This window comes from Macrosteles quadrilineatus, unplaced genomic scaffold, assembly GCF_028750875.1.
Source record: "Macrosteles quadrilineatus isolate MER2022 unplaced genomic scaffold, UCM_ALF_1.0 Scaffold_3__2_contigs__length_128488019, whole genome shotgun sequence".
Classification (NCBI taxonomy): Eukaryota; Metazoa; Arthropoda; class Insecta; order Hemiptera; family Cicadellidae; genus Macrosteles; species Macrosteles quadrilineatus.
Window position 1 is genome coordinate 109,945,140 of NW_026542596.1, and position 20,069 is coordinate 109,965,208.

General features: G+C 36.4%; 2 protein-coding genes across 2 annotated transcripts; one reads left to right on the plus strand and one right to left on the minus strand.

Annotated features, from left to right (window-relative positions):
• Window positions 1-2,041: 2,041 nt before the first annotated feature.
• LOC128989571 (cilia- and flagella-associated protein 20) lies at window positions 2,042-5,874 on the minus strand. Its single transcript, XM_054411476.1, has 2 exons — window positions 5,331-5,874; window positions 2,042-2,355 (listed from the first exon to the last, which is right to left on the minus strand). Exons 1-2 carry the CDS (start codon window positions 5,604-5,606, stop codon window positions 2,050-2,052), a joined length of 582 nt encoding a protein of 193 aa, XP_054267451.1. The 5' UTR covers window positions 5,607-5,874; the 3' UTR covers window positions 2,042-2,049.
• A 1,430-nt stretch (window positions 5,875-7,304) lies between these two features.
• On the plus strand, window positions 7,305-19,903 carry LOC128990068 (adenylyltransferase and sulfurtransferase MOCS3). Its single transcript, XM_054412298.1, has 9 exons — window positions 7,305-7,498; window positions 9,597-9,693; window positions 10,015-10,107; window positions 11,135-11,255; window positions 11,471-11,587; window positions 14,357-14,541; window positions 15,635-15,861; window positions 16,565-16,784; window positions 19,705-19,903. The coding sequence occupies exons 1-9, from the start codon at window positions 7,391-7,393 to the stop codon at window positions 19,854-19,856; spliced, it is 1,320 nt and encodes a 439-aa protein (XP_054268273.1). The 5' UTR covers window positions 7,305-7,390; the 3' UTR covers window positions 19,857-19,903.
• The last annotated feature ends 166 nt before the right edge of the window (window positions 19,904-20,069 follow it).

Genomic DNA, 20,069 nt, shown 5'->3' on the forward strand with positions numbered 1-20,069 from the left:
ATGAAAAAAAAACCCTAAATCAAATTGCTAAATCACAAGTATGAGAAACCTCTGCTCAGGTATTGCCTATGAGAATTCATTCTCTTGTCCTCTATAACTGTGGGCGGGCACGATATCTAAGTTGCCTTTGCCTGTGAGCATTCTTCAGTGACAGTTTGCACGCTATGTTGTTGTAGTAATGTTTGATACTAAACTAAACAACTGACAACAATTATTACCGATTGTTATTTGTACATATTACATTTTTCCGGACAATGCCAATTTTTTTTATAAGCAACTATTTACTGAATTATTATAAACTGTTAAAGCAGGCAGAAGAATTTACATTCAGGTATTTTTGACAAAGGACTTATTGGAAGAGCAGGCTTAGCTGCACACCGGGTGAGTGTTTTTAATAGGCAGCACCACTCGTATACAGATCAAATTGAAATATTTCATTGTCACTGAACACTTTGTCAATCGCAAAGAAAGGAATATACACAATAAAAGAACACAAACCTTGTTTGATCCTACAATCACATAAGACCAATAGATGGAGCACGCCTACCTAACTAACATTAACGCAGGTAAAGCTTATTGTAGGTTAGAAGCGCTAGATGTCAATGAAAACGGCACCAAAACTCAATGTTCCGCTTCAAAATAACTCGACATTTAGCCTAAGTTACTTAGACTAAAGGTAAATCGTTGAAACTAAGTATGCATGATATCAATAAGTCTAGGACATTATTGGTTCTAATTAAAAGCTTTAAAGTTAATATTTTCTATTTTAAATCTTAAAATAAAGTCGGTCCTTTTAAATGAGTTTTAAAATATCACATAAAAAAGTTTGTCGGCTGCTACTTTTTTTATTTTTTGGTCAGGTAAGTTAAAAAACAGTGGTTTGTGTAGCTAGAGTTGAATTTTTTTTATCAAATTTTTAGCTGGTGTAGTTTGGTTGTAATTTAAATTGTAATATAGGGACTACCCGCCGTGCCGCGTTGCGCCATGCGAGCAGATTCTGCCTACAACCTAACTTGTAATTCAGTTTAGATACTCAAGTTTGGAGCTATACAGAAAAGTTACTAAAATAATTAGAAAAACACGGAGTACGTATAAATGTTCTTTGTTTTATTTTTTGTATTCATTTAAAAATAATATATTTTTTAGCTCTTTCACAATCATTAATATGCCAGTCAGAATATAGAGAACAGTAGTTGTATAAAGAGTTTCAGAAACTTGTGACTTTGAAAATTCGTACATTGTAAACCAAACGCTAGAACATTATCAAACTTTAATACGATATAGATACATATATTGTAAATTAATATGTAGCTTTTCAGAATTTTTCTTTCACCTAAAAAGCTGTTGTTGTTAATTATGTAAACCAACTTTTTATAAGAAACGGTTAACGCGTAGAAAACAAATTAAAAGCGTATTTTGAAGGTCATTGTGTTAGTAATAAAAAAATTTATAGTATAAAGGTGTATTGTCACGGATATTTTTGATAAAAACTAACATTTAATTAGTTGCGCCCGCTATTAGGGCTCATCACAGCCGGCAGCCACCATCTTAGTGAAGAATGGTGAAAAATACTGGCTTCACGTCGCAGCCAACATGCTCCATCTATTGGTCTTCTTATGTGATCGTTGGTTTGATCATAGATATAGTTGTATAGACAATTATGAAAGCGTAGAGGACGTAGAAGGTTTGTCAAACGAGTTGCCCATTTCAGTTGCAAAACTGTCTTCCTGTGTGCCTTAGAACTCATGACTTTGGAAAATTGTGACCAGGTTGTTAAGTCTGAGTCGGTTACAGATACTAACAATTTAACTTATAAAGCTGAAACAAACTGTGGGTGACTTGCTAACATCACCAAAAAGCCTGAGATAAAGACCCCTCCTGGCTTGATTGATAAATAGTCTTACCTAATACTCTACTTCCAAGGGGCTTCTTTGTCAAAATCAACCAATATTTTACACATTAAAACACATTCCGTTATAACTGAAAACAAATTTTAACTTCTATTTTTTCACTATGTTTGAGGCGAATAAAAGACTTGAAGTACGAGTTCTACTGCTTAACTTTATTTTGGATTGGTAAAAACAGTTTGAATTCAGCAGGCAGTTCGTCCTCAGAATAGAGCCGGTCAGAGAAATACACTCTTCTTATCCTACAGTTGGCATGAATCTGCACTCGGAGTGTTTCAATGTAGTTAGTTCCGTACGCTCTCCTAGTAAAGTCTGCCAGATTGAACTGGATCTGATTCCATCCGTCATCGAGTCTCATAGGCATTGTACAAATGAACGGCTTTACTCGAGTTGTGGATTGGTAGTTGCTGGCTCTGAATCTTCTTCTGACATTTTTGTCATCCAACACCTGAAAGAAAAATAACCTGTCATTGAGTAGCTGATAAGAAAACAATATTAGTAAGTTAATAATCGTTGGTCCCTTAATTATTCGACCCTTGATAATCCAAACTTTTCAGTAATTCGACTAAAACCCCACCCTAAAAAATCATAGCCTAAAAGTACCGTAGGTCTATTTGTAACTTCACATAATTAATAGCAGTAACTTACTGTATAGAACAATATCTATTTTCTACTGCACTTTTTAAATTGCACAATAATTAATGCACTTTCTATAAAATTAATTAATGTATAGTAGTAAGGTAAGCCTACAGTAATTTATTAATCATGTACAATGCCAAACTGCAATGATACTACAGTCGTGATAAATAAAGCAGGAACCTTAACTGTCTCCTCAGATTCCCTAGACCTAATTTAAATGGCACTACTTATCGATGGTCTAGTTATTAATAGGTACCAGCCTACTTGCTGCTCGTTAAAGATGGATTCGAGGGACTACTGCTAATAAAACTTTTAACACACACATAAAACACTTTGACAGCATACTCTAAGTAAATAACACCCCCGCCGCAGCAATCCTGCAGACTAAGCAAATTTCCATTTGCCTAATTGGATTTACACTAAAATGTCTCCTTAAAAATACCATACTTATACCCTATTTAAATAGCATTAATTTGACGAGTACTCCAGGTTGGCTGCAACAGGGAGGATAAAAAAGTATTTTTTGTAAAATGTTAATAGTTTAGTGAGACTTGACTGGGACGGGTGGCATTGTCCTGTAATCCAGCTACTACCGTAGGAGGTCACGAATTGTGGATATTTATAGGTATTTACTGTAGATGCGATACTCTCTGGTGTGGATTAAAGACTGCACTAGTGAGTACTACGACTATCCGCAGTACTATCCTGATAATTAGACCAATTCGTATATACCAAGGCAAAAATGTGTTTCGGATTCCACTATAAACTGTAGGTCCCTTAGTTGCCATTAGCTGTAAGGGATATTAATTAACAGCTGCGTCTAAGGAATATTTCGGCCTTAACTTAGTCACTAACAAGACTACATCGAGGACTTTTAAGTAAGTATCAAGTACGTAAGCACAAGATCGCGCCACTCATCCTAAACTCATCTCCATCCATAGGTACTAGGCTTAAAATACCTACTTTGTATGGTCACCATTTCATCGAAAAGTATTAAATAAATGCATTTTCCAAATTTGATTAAAATATGTTCATAAACAAGCAAAATACAACTGTTGACTTATTCTCCATAAGAATAACATGGGAATTTTAAATTTACAATTTTTTGGAATTTTCTTCGTTTAACCATTAGGCACATAACAATGCATCAATATAGGCCTACTAAATTATTTGTTTTTTAAGCTCTACAAAATGGTTTGGAAAGAAATTGGTAAACTTTATGTTTTATAGGTAAAAAAATGGGAAAACCTAATTTTTACCCATGAAACCCACCATAAACCCCCGTTCCTATAGTCTGATCGTGCTGGTTCGCAAACTCGTTTAAATAAATGTAGGTTTACTTGTTCATACCAAATTTCATCAAAATCGAATCATTTTTGCAGGCTAACGGACACATGTAATTATAATCAAATCAAAAAATCCTTTATTCAAAAAGCACATTTCTATACATGAATTGTGTCAAGTCAAGAATAACATAACTTTTCATTTGGCAAATTTACAGTACTAATTAATTAAGAGCTATACCGGTAATCTATATGTATAGGTACACTTTCTCCCCTACAACTACTTATACTCTACCTATAGGCTCTATGAATTAGAATGGTTGGTGTTTTTGGTCTCTAGGGACCTCAAAACGAAAAAGTAAATCCAGGTCTAGGTCTTACTATGGTAATAGCTTATTTGGGAAATTCGCTAAAATGAGTGAATACACTAAAATCTCACCCAACCAACCGTCCCTGGACACGTTCCAGGGAAAATAGGTTAAATTAAGTTAAATGCAGATGGAGGAGGGTCCTAATTCCCAACATGGGTCAATGCTTTGGCATCAAACTGTATGTATTTTAAACTAGAGTGTCTTTTTCTCGGATGGAAGCGCAGTAGGATACATAGCCTAGACCTATTTAAACCAACCATAAATAACTCATCTCCAGCCAGGCCCACTCAAGGTCATCCCCTACCGATACGTTTGCAATAAAATGCTTCAATTTTAGACAAAACTGTGTTAGGTAGTACCCTTGAAAGTAGAATCAAAAACAGAACTTATGCTAACCGCAGCACAGCTGACAGTCTATATTTATTCTATTTGTCTATGGTTTATCAACTTGTCTGTGCTTTTGGATTTTATTGTCTTGAGGTGTTCCTAGGACTAAGGCAGTTGGTACAAGCTACTAGCGAGTCATGAGGAAATTAGCTTCATAGTTAGGTGTGTAACATACTTGCGTGAAGGGACAAAGTGACTTAGGGCCTAGGCTAATTTGAATTTATGGTAAAAAGTTTTATTGATGAGTGACATAATCTAGACTATGCTATTTAGAAGAGTATATTTAGGCCTAGTGATATTTAGGTTGTATATCACTAGGCCTATAAAGCTTGTTATTGTAAAGGTGGCTGTGTGCCCAAATCTTAAGTTAACTAGCCTAGGCCTAAAGACCGATTGGTGATCATTGTGAATACCGGTACACCATAAATGTTATTTTGGTACTTTTGTATTATAAACCTACAGAGACCACCAAAATACAGCGTGCTAAAGCGGTTAGGTTAGATGGGGTTATCATAATTCTGTCATCATTTGATTCATAACGAAACGAGGAAAGTGCTAGCCTACAAACATTGTTATCATGTTCCTTTTATACATTTGCATTATAGCAGGCGTTATTGATTAGGTTAGTGGAAGACTGAGATAGGCCTACTTAAGCGTGAAGTGGCCAAAATCCTGATAAGTAGGTAATGTAGGATGTTAAGTTGAACTGATAGGATTGCTCAAGGTGAAGTTAGGCCTTTTACCTGGACTTCAAACGTGAAATACTTCTTCAGGTTTTTGATGATCATGACCAAAAATGGTAACTTGATGCCCAACGTTTTCTTGGGATCAGCCGGGCATGTGATAAATGTTGTGCTCACATTGGTGCCAACAATTTCCAGAACAAGTGATTGAATATCATTGTCAGTGATTCGCTTGATATGTCCATTGCGTACTTTTTTGTCCCATATTTGCAATGGCTTGCTTCCAATACTGTAGAGAATGGACAAAAAACCACTTTGGAAAGTGTTTTTAAACATGTTTTATAATTGAATAGGCTAGGTTTGTTTATATAACTTTGAACATTCAGCAAACATTCACTTAGTAAAATTAACGTATTACAAAAAATGCAAAACGGAAGACCCTTCTTGTTAAAATATCTACGGTAGAGGCCTAATAAATCTACACCGGTTAGTTTAGTTCACATAAAAAGAAATGCCATCCATCACTGGTTGCTAATGGTTACCAAAAACCAAAACACACTAAGGAGACATTACCAACCCTCACTACCGATCCGATACCGAACCGAAACCAATAATAAACCCTATAACCTAACTAACTAACAATAAGTAAAAGGCACCATAAACTGAAACAAACAAAAACAAAACGCGAACGCGAACTATCTTCTTCTTAACCACTTTCTCAACAAACAATGAATTCTTGTAACTTTTTTTCTCCTCATAGCCTTAAACTATGTCCTTGATATTTTTTACTCATGAGACTACTATGTCCTCAATTATCTTTTAATATTATTATAATCAAGTTCCTTTTCAGAAGAAAGAAACTATAACATTGCCATTTCTTTTCTGTTTGATTGGATTCATTTGCTGAATACATAGCCGATAAACCAAGGAGTATTACTTATATTTCCATAGTCAATGACATAACGTAGGTTTGCATGTATTTTTCTTTTAGTTGAAGTGGGGTTCGGGTCGGGATTCTAATTATTTAACGGATGGCCTGTTTTTTCTAGTGGGGCCTTGATCCAAGCCAAAGTTGCGACATAGAACAACTGCGGTGTAATAGGATCCTAGCAGTCGAGTTAAACTGAAATATCACAGTTTTTTTTTTTTTTAATATGATAGGTTACAAGAGTGAAACTATTTTATATTTTAATAACTGAATGCTTGCTGATTATAAATACTTTGTTTAATCATCAACTTATTTTAAACAGAGTACATATTTTATATACTATGTTATACATTTCTTTGCGTTAAAGATAATTTACTGCATTATTTAAACCATTATATGCAAACTTTGATTTTAGCTAATCAATAACGATTTTCAACACTTTCATGATATTTGGCAACGTTAACCCTATTCACAGAGAAGACAAAATTATATCATCTCTGTGAACTATTACGAAATAATCCGTATTCAAACACAGGAAAAACATGCTGAAGTCAACAAAACAACAATTTTCACACATACAAATATAAATACAGGAATAAAAATATCACCACTACTATATTCATAAAACTACTTTATTGTTGGATGGCAATGCGTGATTAATACAAAAATCACAACTTACTCGACTCAATTTTTTCATGTTTAATTTAAAAGAAAGGCCAAGTATAAAGAGTGCTTTCATGGTTAAGTTTGTACAATTACTTGTAGGTTTGACCATACAAAGTAGGTATTTTGAGCCAAGTATGAATGGAGATCAAATCTAATAATTTTTTCCCAAATCAAACAGTTCAAAATGTTGAATTTGATTCTTTTGAAATTTTTGAACAGCCGAGCAGCGTTACACTGAGCTATGCTGTGGCCTTGCTATGCTATATATGCTCGCGAGGCGGTTTGCCCCCAAGGTGACGTCACGTCGCGATGCGCAGAGGAGTATGTTTAATCTATGGCAGAACCAAGGCCGCCTTTAACTCCCCGATGTTACACTCTGTCATTTCCACCATCTCCTATTGAAAGAAAAATATTGTTATTGTTGTTGTTTTATGTAAACTTAACCTTCCCTTTCTTAACCGAAACCGTCTGCCGTCTACAAAATACACAATATTATATTACAAGTTAGATAGATTTATTTATTATAATGACATTAATTAGAGAAAAAATTGATAAACTAATAAATGAGGTAAAAGAGTTGAAACAAACACTAATAGAAAAGGAAGAAGAAATATTTAGGTTACAAAATGAAGTGGTAAGTCAATAATAATTATTGTTGTCAACCATAATTTCATAACCCTGAAGTAGGCCCAGGTTAAATTATTAGTTGGCTATGATGACAATTTATTTTAATTAACTCAAGTTCTTACTTGTCTGTTAATTTTCATGGTTGATAAAGACAGAATAGCCTAGATTAACTTGCAACAGAATAGATTCTTGGAAGAAAAAAATAATTTTTACAGTCTCAGTGGTAATTAGAATGGTAATCGCCTCCTCTAAAACAAGGCTATGGCTAGACAAAAACGCAATGCTGCAGTCCTGTCTTAAGTTCCTGAGATACTTTAGCACTTAATCATATGGAGTGTCGCGCAGTTCTATTTCTTTATTTATTTATTCCCAACAGCAAATAACTTGGCTGCACTTTACTTGAAGTCCTACACTCATTCGAATGAAAATATCGATCGATACATCGATTGCTTCATTCGATATAGGCTATCGTTTGATTAGTTAGGTAAGGTTAACCTAACCTAACTAACCAAACGATATATCGAATGAAACAATCGAATGAAAATATCGAATCGAAAAAAACAATCGAATGAGTGTAGGACGTCAAGTAAAGTGCAGCCAATAACTTAGCCAATACATTACATGAGATTACACAAAATAACATGCAATTTTACATTCCATTTTGTAGCCCCTGAACTGCGTAGTATAGACTAAACTATTACGTACCTCGTCTTGCAGTTCAAATATAGTGATTGAAGTCCACTAAATACATATGTTTCGCCACATATGGCATCCTCAAGTGGTTAACAGAAACATTTTATCCAAATTGGAATCGTCAACATGTTAGCCTACTTCAAATACAAAAATATTTACATAATGACACGTAAAATAAATTAACGAATGAAAAACATTTAAACATGTAGGCCTACAACATATAACCCGGCCAACAGCACTATTTCCTGGTAGTCCTAGGAATTCTGAGATTAATGGAGGCAAGTAAGTCCAAACAGTCAAGAGCTCCATTTATTAGTTTGCATAGGAAAGTCAGATCAGAGAGCTCACGACAAACCTCAAGGGAACAGAGTTAGAGATTTTTCATCAGGTCTTCTTCTGGAACTTCAGCAAAGGTCATGCCCATCGTCGATCCCTCAAGTCTTACAAAATCTTCTCTGGATCCTCTACAGTCTGACAATGTGATGAAGGTAGTACTTAAGGATTCCATACAACTGAGGCATATTCAAGAATAGGGTGTAGAAGTGTTTTGTAGAGAGTTATCATTGAGTGGATAATCCACTTCTTGCTGCACGTGATAACAGTCCAAGCAGCCTCCTAGCTCTCCTAGAAATGACATCAATATGCAGCTCAGGAGACAGAGATAGACTGAGGTGCACGCCTAGATCCTTGACAACCTGCACACATTGTAAGCAACCTTGTAAGCACACTTGGGATTTTATAATCAGCATGAAAAACAGTTTAAGTCCGATAGAAAGACTGCTATTTAGCTGCATCATGTTGTCTTCATACCATTTAGAGAGGCCATGCAGGGAACGTTGTAAAATTGTGCCATCATCATTGTTACTGATTTCTCTAAACAACATTACGTCGTCTGCAAACAGCAGGAAATTACTCTCAATAGCCTCGCCAATGTCACTAATAAATAGATTGAAAAGGTAGGATCCTAAAAGGGAGCCTTGAGGGACTACTGATGTACAGGGAAGGGTCAGAGCAACCTTCGCCAAACTTGACAATAGATCTTCCTGTTAGCTTTTGAGTCTATGTATTCACGTTCATTGTTACTGTTGTTACCATGCAATAGGCTGGCAAGTGCGGTGTTGCCTCATTGTTTGGCACGACCTTGTATTAGTGGAAGTTATGGAATGTTCCATGTAATGCATTATAAGATATATTTTTGGATTTGAATATTTATTAAGCTATGATGTAGGCCTTAGGTAATGTATTTCATCGTCAGGTTGTTATTGGTTTGTTTCAATAGTAAACTTTTGGAAAGACTGAGATTCCACGAAAAACGTATAAACTGAAACATTGTATATTTAAAATTAACTTTCAATATGAGACAGTATATTGGCATTGGCAATCAAGTTTACGAGATTTTTTGTTTGTTTTAGAAAGCAGAGAAGATGAAGCCCTCAGATCACATACTTTCAAACAAAGATATAGTTCGGTACTCAAGACAGATGATCATTCCTCAAATTGGAGTTCAAGGCAAGCTAGTCAACTTTATTTTCTGACCGTTAAGCAAGTTTGACTACTGTTTAGTTACAATCTGGATTATTTTTCATGTTATTTAATTTTCATTTGTTAAGCTTAGTTATTTCTCATTAAACTTATTAGCTACTTTCTACCATGGAGCTAGCTCACTTCAATATCTCATCATCCTTTAAAAAGTGATACAAAATAGGCTTTGCCTACTTTATTTGAAAATTCTTTCAGTAACAAATTCTTAATCGTTTAGTAGGCCTAGTTTTAACTTACTCTTAAGTGACTACTGAAGATTACGTTTTATAACTTCCCAATTTTTGCCAGGTCAGAAAAGGCTGAAGGACCTGTCAGTGCTGGTAGTGGGGGTGGGGGGCCTAGGATGTCCAGCTGCTACCTACCTGGCTGGAGCGGGGGTTGGTGAGTCATTCTCGTAAACTAGTTATTTTGACTGTGCTTAACTAAATGTGGAATACACAATAGCTACAAGTAGATTGTTTGAACAACAAAGCCTTTCAACATTTTTATATCCAAAAATTTATTTTTGTTGGAAGATAGGTGTACATATAGTTTCACTGTAAGTTAGTGGATCGGAAACCACATGAATAAAACAACAGTAACACTGGCTAGGTAGCTGATTGGTAGTAGTGATCGCCTAACAATCAAAAGGTCGCCAGTTTGATCCTGAGAAAAGTCACTATCTTCCTGATGGTTCGAAACTGGCTCTCTCTGATCATTGGGCTTTAAATCAATTATCCTAGTTGATATTAGTCAGTAACAAAGCTACACAGCATTCTACACTCATCCTTCATTCATATTTGGGTTAAAATACGCATCTAGGTGGCGTCCTGCATGTGTAAATGAGATCCTGCATGTGTTTATTTCAGCTCTATTGTATTGTTTTGACGTAGCCTATTGTCTGTTTGTACTGAATGGCCAAATAAATCATTTGAATCATTTGAGTCCCCATCTCAATTAATTGATAATGATACCATCTAGAGAATAACTGTAGCCAAGCTACTGTACCTCCTTTTTTAAATAAGCCAACAAAAAATCAAAAACATACAAAAAAAACCTGTAATGCACCTTTTGTTATTGCTACTGACATTTTTTCTTTGAGGATAACAGTCCTAACCATTTGTATATTTCATGTTTAGTAAGTTCTGTTAATCTATTTAAATTGTATTTGTAATTTTTAATTATTAGTTTCAACCATAAGAAATGAATAAAGAATGGAGAACTGTTGTTGTACATGTTCAATTTGGAAATTCTAAAAATCGTTAAAAGCACCGGTTCCGTAAATAATTAATCTTTATTATATTATTTTATAATTATGACTGATTGTGTCTATAATTGTGTCTATGTTAGCTTTGCATGCTGTAATTAACAGATCATGTGGATTGGACATTTTTTATGATTACCAACTTAATTGAATTTCATGTTTTAGGCCGCATCGGACTAGTTGATTATGACGTGGTCGAGGAAAACAACCTTCATCGCCAACTTCTGCATAATGAACACTTGGTAGGAAAGCCAAAAGTAGAATCAGCTGCAATTGCTTTGAAAAAGTACGCAGTCTTAGAGTACTTTGTTTATTTACAGCTTTCATAAAGCTTAAGTGGGCCTACATTTAAATCATATTTACGGTCCTTATTCATAATAGTTTTGTTTATTTTAAGTGAATTTAAGATTCAATAATAAGATTCAATAAGAATATGAATAACACATTGGTTTAAAAATATGAGTGGACAAAAAAATTTATCTTCAATACCTATTTGTTTAGGTTAAACAGTGAAATACAAGTGGATCAACATCAAGCACAGTTAAGCAGCAGCAACGCCCTTGACATGATTAAAGAATATGATGTGGTGGTTGACGCTAGTGATAATGTGGCGACCAGGTGAGTTTTTTCCTTAGTTTTGGTGCCAGTGGCATTTTTAGACAAAAGAAATGTACAGTGTATACTGAAATAACGCTTGTGCCGGGAATCGAACCCGTCGCTCCCTCAGTTAAGTCCAAAACGCTAACCACTAGGCTAGCAACTTGCCCCAATCTTTATTTATAGCATCATACATTTTTAGCTAATTCTGAGATAATTACTTCACGATTCTCACTTTTAGCGAATTTCCCATATAGGGAATAAGCTATTACCGTAGTACTCATGGTAAGACCTGTACGCGGGACCGATTTTTTTTTTCGTTTTGAGGTCCCTAGAGGCCAAAAACACCATTCCTTCAAATTCATATATATATATATATTTATATATTTATATATTTATATATTTATATATATATATATATATATGTCCGTTAGCACGATAACTCAAGCAAAAATGATCCGATTTTGATGAAATTTGGTACAAACGTGTAAACCTACGTTTATTCGAACGAGTTCGCGATCCAGCATGATCGGATCATGGGAACGGGGGTTTATGGGGGGTTTTATGGGGTAAAAATAGGTTTTTCCCATTTTTGACCCAAAAAACATAAAATTTTGCAATTTCTTTCCAAACCATTTTGTAGAGCTTAAAAAAACAAATAATTTAGTATATTGAAGCGTTATTATGCGCCTAATGGTTACGGAGAAAATTCCAAAAAATTGTAAATTTAAAATTCCCATGTTGTTCTTATGGAGAATAAGTAAACTGTTGTAGTCTGCTTGTTTATGAACATATTTTGATCAAATTTGGAAAATGTTTTTAGCGAATTTCCCATATAGGGAATAAGCTATTACCGTAGTACTCATGGTAAGACCTGTACGCGGGACCGATTTTTTTTTTCGTTTTGAGGTCCCTAGAGGCCAAAAACACCATTCCTTCAAATTCATATATATATATATATATTTATATATTTATATATTTATATATATATATATATATGTGTCCGTTAGCACGATAACTCAAGCAAAAATGATCCGATTTTGATGAAATTTGGTACAAACGTGTAAACCTACGTTTATTCGAACGAGTTCGCGATCCAGCATGATCGGATCATGGGAACGGGGGTTTATGGGGGGTTTTATGGGGTAAAAATAGGTTTTTCCCATTTTTGACCCAAAAAACATAAAATTTTGCAATTTCTTTCCAAACCATTTTGTAGAGCTTAAAAAAACAAATAATTTAGTATATTGAAGCGTTATTATGCGCCTAATGGTTACGGAGAAAATTCCAAAAAATTGTAAATTTAAAATTCCCATGTTGTTCTTATGGAGAATAAGTAAACTGTTGTAGTCTGCTTGTTTATGAACATATTTTGATCAAATTTGGAAAATGTTTTTATTTCTTACTAACTATTAACATTTTACAAAAAAAAAAAAAATAGTTTTACCCTCCCTGATGCAGCAAACCTAAGTACTTGTTAAACTAATTCTATTTAAATCGGGAATAAATGTTATATTTTTAAGTAGACATTTCAGTGTACATCCAATCAGTCAAATGGAAATTCGCTTAGTCTGCAGGTTTGCTGCGGCGGGGGTATTTTGTACTGTTACGTTGTGTAAAATATTTTATCCATGGCCCTTTTTTAAACTAGCCTTTTCAATTCAATTTTTAGAATAGAAAAGATTCCTTTTACCGCCATGTTTACTTACTTTACCAGCACTAGTGGGGTAAAGTTGTGGACCAACGGGGTTCAAGGCTTTAGAAAAAATAAGTAAAATTGTAATGCTTAATAATTGTAACTTATCAGCTGGAAACATCTAATTCATATGCTGATCTGTCGCCGGAAAGTCACACATTCTTTCCTTAACCTGGGGTGAACTAACGATTTGCTAAGCATCAGTTGCAGGAAGGTTTTGAAAGATGTTGAAAATCTCAGATAGTTCTAATTAAATAGACTACCTGCGTAGAAATAAATGCTCAAAGGGAATAATCTTTTACCACCTACATCAAAGAAACTTTACAATAAAATCTACCAGCAATTCATTAAATCATGTCGGCCTTAGTCAGCAACAAGACTACAAGATTGCGCCAGTCATTTCCATTCATACTTGGCTTAAAATACCTATATCTTAATGGTCGTCATTTCAATTAAAAAGTACTGAAGTAGGCCTATTAATCAATAATAAATTAAGAGATAGAGATTTACTAGTTCAATTTTGTTTATTTTAATTTAAGTATTATAAATCAAGTGGTTCACTACATAAGTAATGTTAATAAAAAGTATTTGACTTGTCCCAGGAAAAAGTAAAAGAAAAAAAAGAGTACCGGTATAGGTTTTGAAGTTTTACAAAACGTATTAAAAAACGGCTGTAGGTAAAGCAGCATTGTAAGCAACTAGTATGAACTACACTCGTAGAAGATTTTACTTGTGTAGTGAAGACTACGAGATCGTTGCGTAAATTACTAGGCTCAGTGGGTAGCCTGACATACTATGAATCCAAGGCAGCCATTCCGTGGGCTCACATCCTGTTGTCGCCACTAATATTGATCAGTCTGTTCATTTATGTACTGTACTAGCTCACCCCCAGCTTTGCTTTATATTTTCCACGAACAGCTAGATGCTCATGTAGACAGCAAATTTCAAGATGAAAAAAGTTGTCAACGAAATTAAGTATATGTCTATACATTTTTTAATCAGGTAAAGTAAGTTTGCAAATGGGCCCAAAAGAATATTTGAGAAGAACAAAGGTGTTAGTCCTTCGTTTGCAGTTTGGCGTTTGTTTGTCACAGGTACCTGGTGAGCGACGCGTGTGTCCTTGCAGATCGTCCGCTGGTGTCAGGCAGTGCGCTGCAGATGGAAGGACAGCTGACCGTCTACAATCACGCAGGAGGTCCGTGTTACCGGTGTCTCTACCCCCAGCCACCCCCTCCACACACTGTCACCAACTGCAGCGATGCTGGAGTCCTGGGTGCAGGTAGGTTATTCAGGAACAGTCAGAAATAGAACAATCTCTGTAATCAGTGTTGTGGGAAATGCCATAGAACTTATTTGTTTATGTTGCAATTTCTTAAACTAGATTCTCATGAGACAGAGATGCACACTTGGGTGCATATGTTTAGCTCAATATGAATGCTAGGTGAGTGTAGAATGGAGTGAGATGCTCCGTGTAGCTTTGTTACTGACTAAGACCACCTGTTTCATTAGTCAGGACCATTTATTAAAATCCCAGTGGTCAAGGACAACTGGGTCCAAGTTCCAACCATCTAAAAGCTACTCACTCAGGATCGAACCAGTGATCTTTTGATTACCAGGCGAGCACTATAACCACTCGTCTACCCATCTTATGTTAAAATTAGAACTATGGTACAAAGATTAAAATGGTGGATCTTTTTTACAAGTTTAATGATAACAATGAAACCAAAACATTTTATCACTAGAAATTAGACACTGAGTCTACTGCTGCCGCTAGTACTCTTTTGCTATGATAGCGCTTGTGTGTTTTGTGTTGTGGAATTTCTTTACAGTAGAACTTCGATAATAAGACTATCATCTAGATTTTTAAATAAGACTTGTTTTGTTATCAAGGTTGACTTCTTATCGAGGCTTGCAGTAACATTTGATTAACTTAATTAAGTAAGGGTAAAATAAAAATTCTAGGGGATTTGATAGTGATACTTGATAGTTATCGAGGGCGACTTGTTTGTTTGAAAATGAATGGAGTCAGGACAGGTGTGTAAATAAATCTAAAAGAGAAATTGCCTCATTAGCTTTTTAACTTTTGGTTTTTTCCGACTCTTGAAATAACAACCAAGTTTTGAGGTTTTTTTATGCCAAACTTTGCCTAGTAAATGTAAGCAAATTATGTGTCAGAAAAATTTTGTTTTCATGATTTATTTAGCCCTCACCCTCAACCCCACCACCCCCATAAGAGTATCATGTCCATAAGACTAATCAGGTATTTTTCTTGTGTAATTGTGAATACTAAAAAATAAATAAATAAGAGTAATTTGTAGCATTGTCAGTATGAAAATAGTAGATAACTATAACCATAAAAACATGTAATCCAGTTCCAGGTGTAATCGGCACTCTACAGGCCCTGGAGGTAGTGAAGATTGCCCTGAAGATGCCCGGAGTGTTGAGTTCAAGGCTGTTGTTATTTGACGGGGAAGATTGTGTGTTTCGCAACATCAAGTTGAGGCAGAAACGTGAGGATTGTGCAGTGTGTGGAAAAAACCCTTCTATCCATCAGCTGGTGGACTACGAGCAGTTTTGTGGAGCTAAGGCAAACGATAAGGTAAAAAGCTCATGTCAGAAAACGGAATAGACTAACCACAGAATTATTGGCTTCGAATAATTTCGGAACCGACTAACTCGAGATCTTTGAGTGAAGGAACTTGTTATCTAGCCTCCTTCTTCTACCAGTCATTAATGAATTTGGACTGTCAAGAGTATAATCAACAACTGTTTTAAAAGACAGTTAAGGTCATGAAGATCATTGATTATTTAATGTGTTATTTGGCTGTGAATCACACGTTTTCTGATATGTTGCATTCAATGGAACATCCCATTGAATCCCATTGAATCATTTGGTCCCATTGAATGCAACATATCAGAAAACGTGTGATTCACAGCCAAATAACACATTAAATAATCGATGATCTTCATGACCTTAACTGTCTTTTAAAACAGTTGTTGATTATACTCTTGACAGTCCAAATTCATTAATGACTGGTAGAAGAAGGAGGCTAGATAACAAGTTCCTTCGCTCAAAGATCTCGAGTTAATCGGTATTCCATTTTCAATTTGGCATTCATTCCAATTGACCTTTTATCCAAGATATATGGTTTGTAAAGTTTAAAAACTGCTCTCAATAATTTAAGCCAACTGTTATTGCTAGATGAGTGTGTGTTTAAATTCATTTTGTTCAAACTTCAAATCAATGAGAAAACATCCTTATATGTGTTCACAGTTCAAGTAAACATAAAAATAATGTCTAGGAGTGGAGTTTGTCAATATTGTCGGATGAGGAGAGAATCTTGCCACAAGAGTTACACAATGTAATGCAGTCCAAGCCTTACATTGTTGTGGATGTCCGTCAGCCGCTTGAGTACGAGATGTGTCATATTCCAAACTCCGTCAACATTCCACTTCCCACCATCACTCGGAATGTGACCCTTATTAAGGCTCTTACTGAACCTGCAGGAGATTCCGTCTTAGGTGAGGATTTCTGTATGTTTCTATGCCAGACAAACATCTAATTTTAACCTTTCGGAAGAATGATGAAAGACCCCTTTACTTTTCTCCTATTAATAGGTAGAAAACTTGATTAATTATTACTTATTTTTAGCTATATAGATGGAACCCCTCACATCTGAAAATGATGGGACTTATATGTCAAATATCGGGAGAAGCATATCTTGCGGTCTCGGCTACACTAGTAATCGCCTACCACGATTGTAACAATATCCGTGAGCATATCATGTGGTCTCGGCGGCACTGATAATTTTCTCACTCAACCACGCAGGGCCGATTTACCGAATAGGCACGGTAGGCACGTGCCTAGGGCGCGAGGCAATTGTCTTTTTTGGGGGGCGCCAAAAATTTGGAAAATAAAAAAATTGGTGGTTGTTTGCATGCGATTGCGGTAAACTTCTGATAATCCCTCGCGGCCGTGTAGACATCGTAATAGTCTCCCGCGTTTGTGGCGAGATTCTTACTATTTTCAGCAGTCAGGTCGTTTAGACATATTTATCGTCTTCCATGATCGAAGCAATATATGAGCATGTCCCGCGGTCGTGAGGAGATTATCATCGTCTACCGCGAATGAGGCAAAATTATGATCTTTTCCCGCGGTCGTAATGTCCCGGGACATTATCTTCGTCTTGCGCGACCACCCCTCGCGGACGTGAAGACATCATTATATCGTTCCCCGCGGTCGTGTGAACATATTAATCGCCTCCCACGATTGTGACAAAATGGTGAGGATGCGGAATACTATCCCCCAGAAAACTACCCCCCCAGGTGAAACGTGACGTCACAAAATCTGCTAACTAACCAATATGGAAGCCGTGTCCGCGACTGGAATACTACCCCCCCCCAGACAAATCATGCTATTTAATTCTAATTTTAATTCGAGTAATTCCATTGGATAATAGAAAAGTCATGTGTTGAATATAAAACAGAATTTCGAAATGTTACAGCAAGTTTGGTTGGTTAGGTTAGGTTAGATTAGAACTGTTTGACAACTAAATTTGAGTGTCCGTGACTGGAAAACTGCCCCCCCGGTCTCTGACGTCAATATGACGTAGGAACCTGTTTGGGGGGGGGCAGTCTTCCGGCGACCCAAAATGGTAATCATCTCCCTCGGTCTTGTGGAGATCATCATCCTCTTCCGCAAATTAGGCAAATTACTGAACTTTTCCCGCGATCGTGTGGCCATTATTATCGTTTTCCGTGATCGCGGCAATATTCTGATCATCCCTCGCGGCCGTGTAGAAATCGTAATCGTCTCCTGCGATTGTGGAAAAATTTTAATCATCCCCTGTGGACATATGGAGATCATCGTCTTCCGTGAATGAGGCAAAATTCTGATTTTTTCCCGCGGTCATGTGGACATTATCATTGTCTTGCGCGATCGTGGCATAATTCCGATCGTCCCTCGCGGCCGTGTAAATCATTATTGTATCTCCCGCGGTCCTGTAGACATCGTAACCGTCTCCCGCGGTCGTGTATACATGGTAATCGTCTCCCGCGATTGCAGCAAAATGTTAATCATGTTCCGCAGTTGTGTGGAGATCATCATCGTCTTCCGCGATCGCGGTAAAATTCTTGCTGTTTCGCGCGGTCGTGTGGACATTATTATCGTCTTCTGTGATCGTGGCAATATTCTGAATATCTCGCGAGTGTAGACATATTATCGTCTCCCGCGGTCACGGAAACTGTTGTCATGCGCGATCACGGTTATTTGAAAACTCCAGGTAGAAATACAAAATTCACACATAATTCCCGGTTCATAAAATTCCCGCATGATTCCCGGATTTCCCGGTCGGTGGACACCCTTTGCAAAGGGGCGCTACTATTAGTTGTGCCTAGGGCGCTAACAGGGTCAAAAACGGGCCTGCAACCACGGCGACACTTGTGAGCATATTTTGCAGTTTTGGCGACATGGGCCTTCCCTGACAACCCTAGTGAGCACATATTGCTGTCTTGATGACAGCGGTGTCTGCCACAATTACGGACACACACTTGCGTGATTAGCCTTTCGGTGAACAAAACGCTCCCGGCGTTTTAGCCTCAGACAGGAATCAAGTAGGCCTAGACGTTTGATCACTAGGTCAGATATCTTGTGGAGTTGGTTAAGCCGAGGTCGGATATGAGGAGATCTACTGTACTATAGATGCGTGATCTTGTATAAGTCTTGGGCCTGAGAGAAAGGTAAGCAGCGATTCAATCAGCAAAGGACAAGAGTTATTTCATCCAGGACAGCTACTTTTGTTGTATTAAGCCTATGTTAGTGTACAAGGTATCAACATTATTCCTGTGGTTTAATGTATACATGGTATTAAAATTATTCAAAGTTATATAATTTATACATAAATGTTATGAATTTTTAACGTTTTGACTCTGAAGAGCAAAGCTATAGCTGCAGCGTACTATAGTTCGGCCGCTTAGAAAACGACCTGCGCGCTAATGCTAAACCAATGCTGGAGGAGGTCGTTTTCTAAGCGGCCGACCTATAGTACTGTGATCTCTCCAGACTAACTAACTACATGATCTTTATAATTGCCCCCCATCATTGTTTTGTTCTTGTACACAGTATTAATATAGAACTGGCTGCATTAGTTAGTGTATGTTCAGCATATCTTGTGTCAACATAGCACACAACAACCCTATAGACAGATGCTAGATTATTGGACGCATCTATCGGTTTCTTTAATGTGTCAGATTATCGGATGACAGATTAGCGTAGCTGTATCAATATTCTAGTCCTATCAAGGAGCAAGAAGCTTGAGCAAAACTGGTGTTTACCACAGGATATTATTAGTTTGAAATAGTGCAAAAAGCACAAAATTTATCTTATAAAATTTTCATCTTCTACAATATTGCCTTGTTTTACATTAGTTCAATGTGTTTGCAGTGTGCATGGTTTGTAGAAGAGGCAACGATTCCCAGCTGGCTGTGAGAGATTTGAAGGCAGTTTTGGATACCTCGTCAATAATACTGAAGGATCTGAAGGGTGGACTGCATGCCTGGTCTACCGATGTCGACCCCAACTTCCCTATCTACTGATGCTAAGCTGGGCTGTGTTAATAAATAAATATGTATATAATAATCAGTATCAGCAAACTGACACAAACCTTCTTCCTTTACCTTTGCATTATGATTGAGCATCCTACTACTTTTATAAGAAAAATAAAATATTAAAACTATTAATACTGGGTAGACAGAGGGGGTTTAATATGGGAGTTTCTGGGGAAAATAACTAATATTGCGACAACTTTT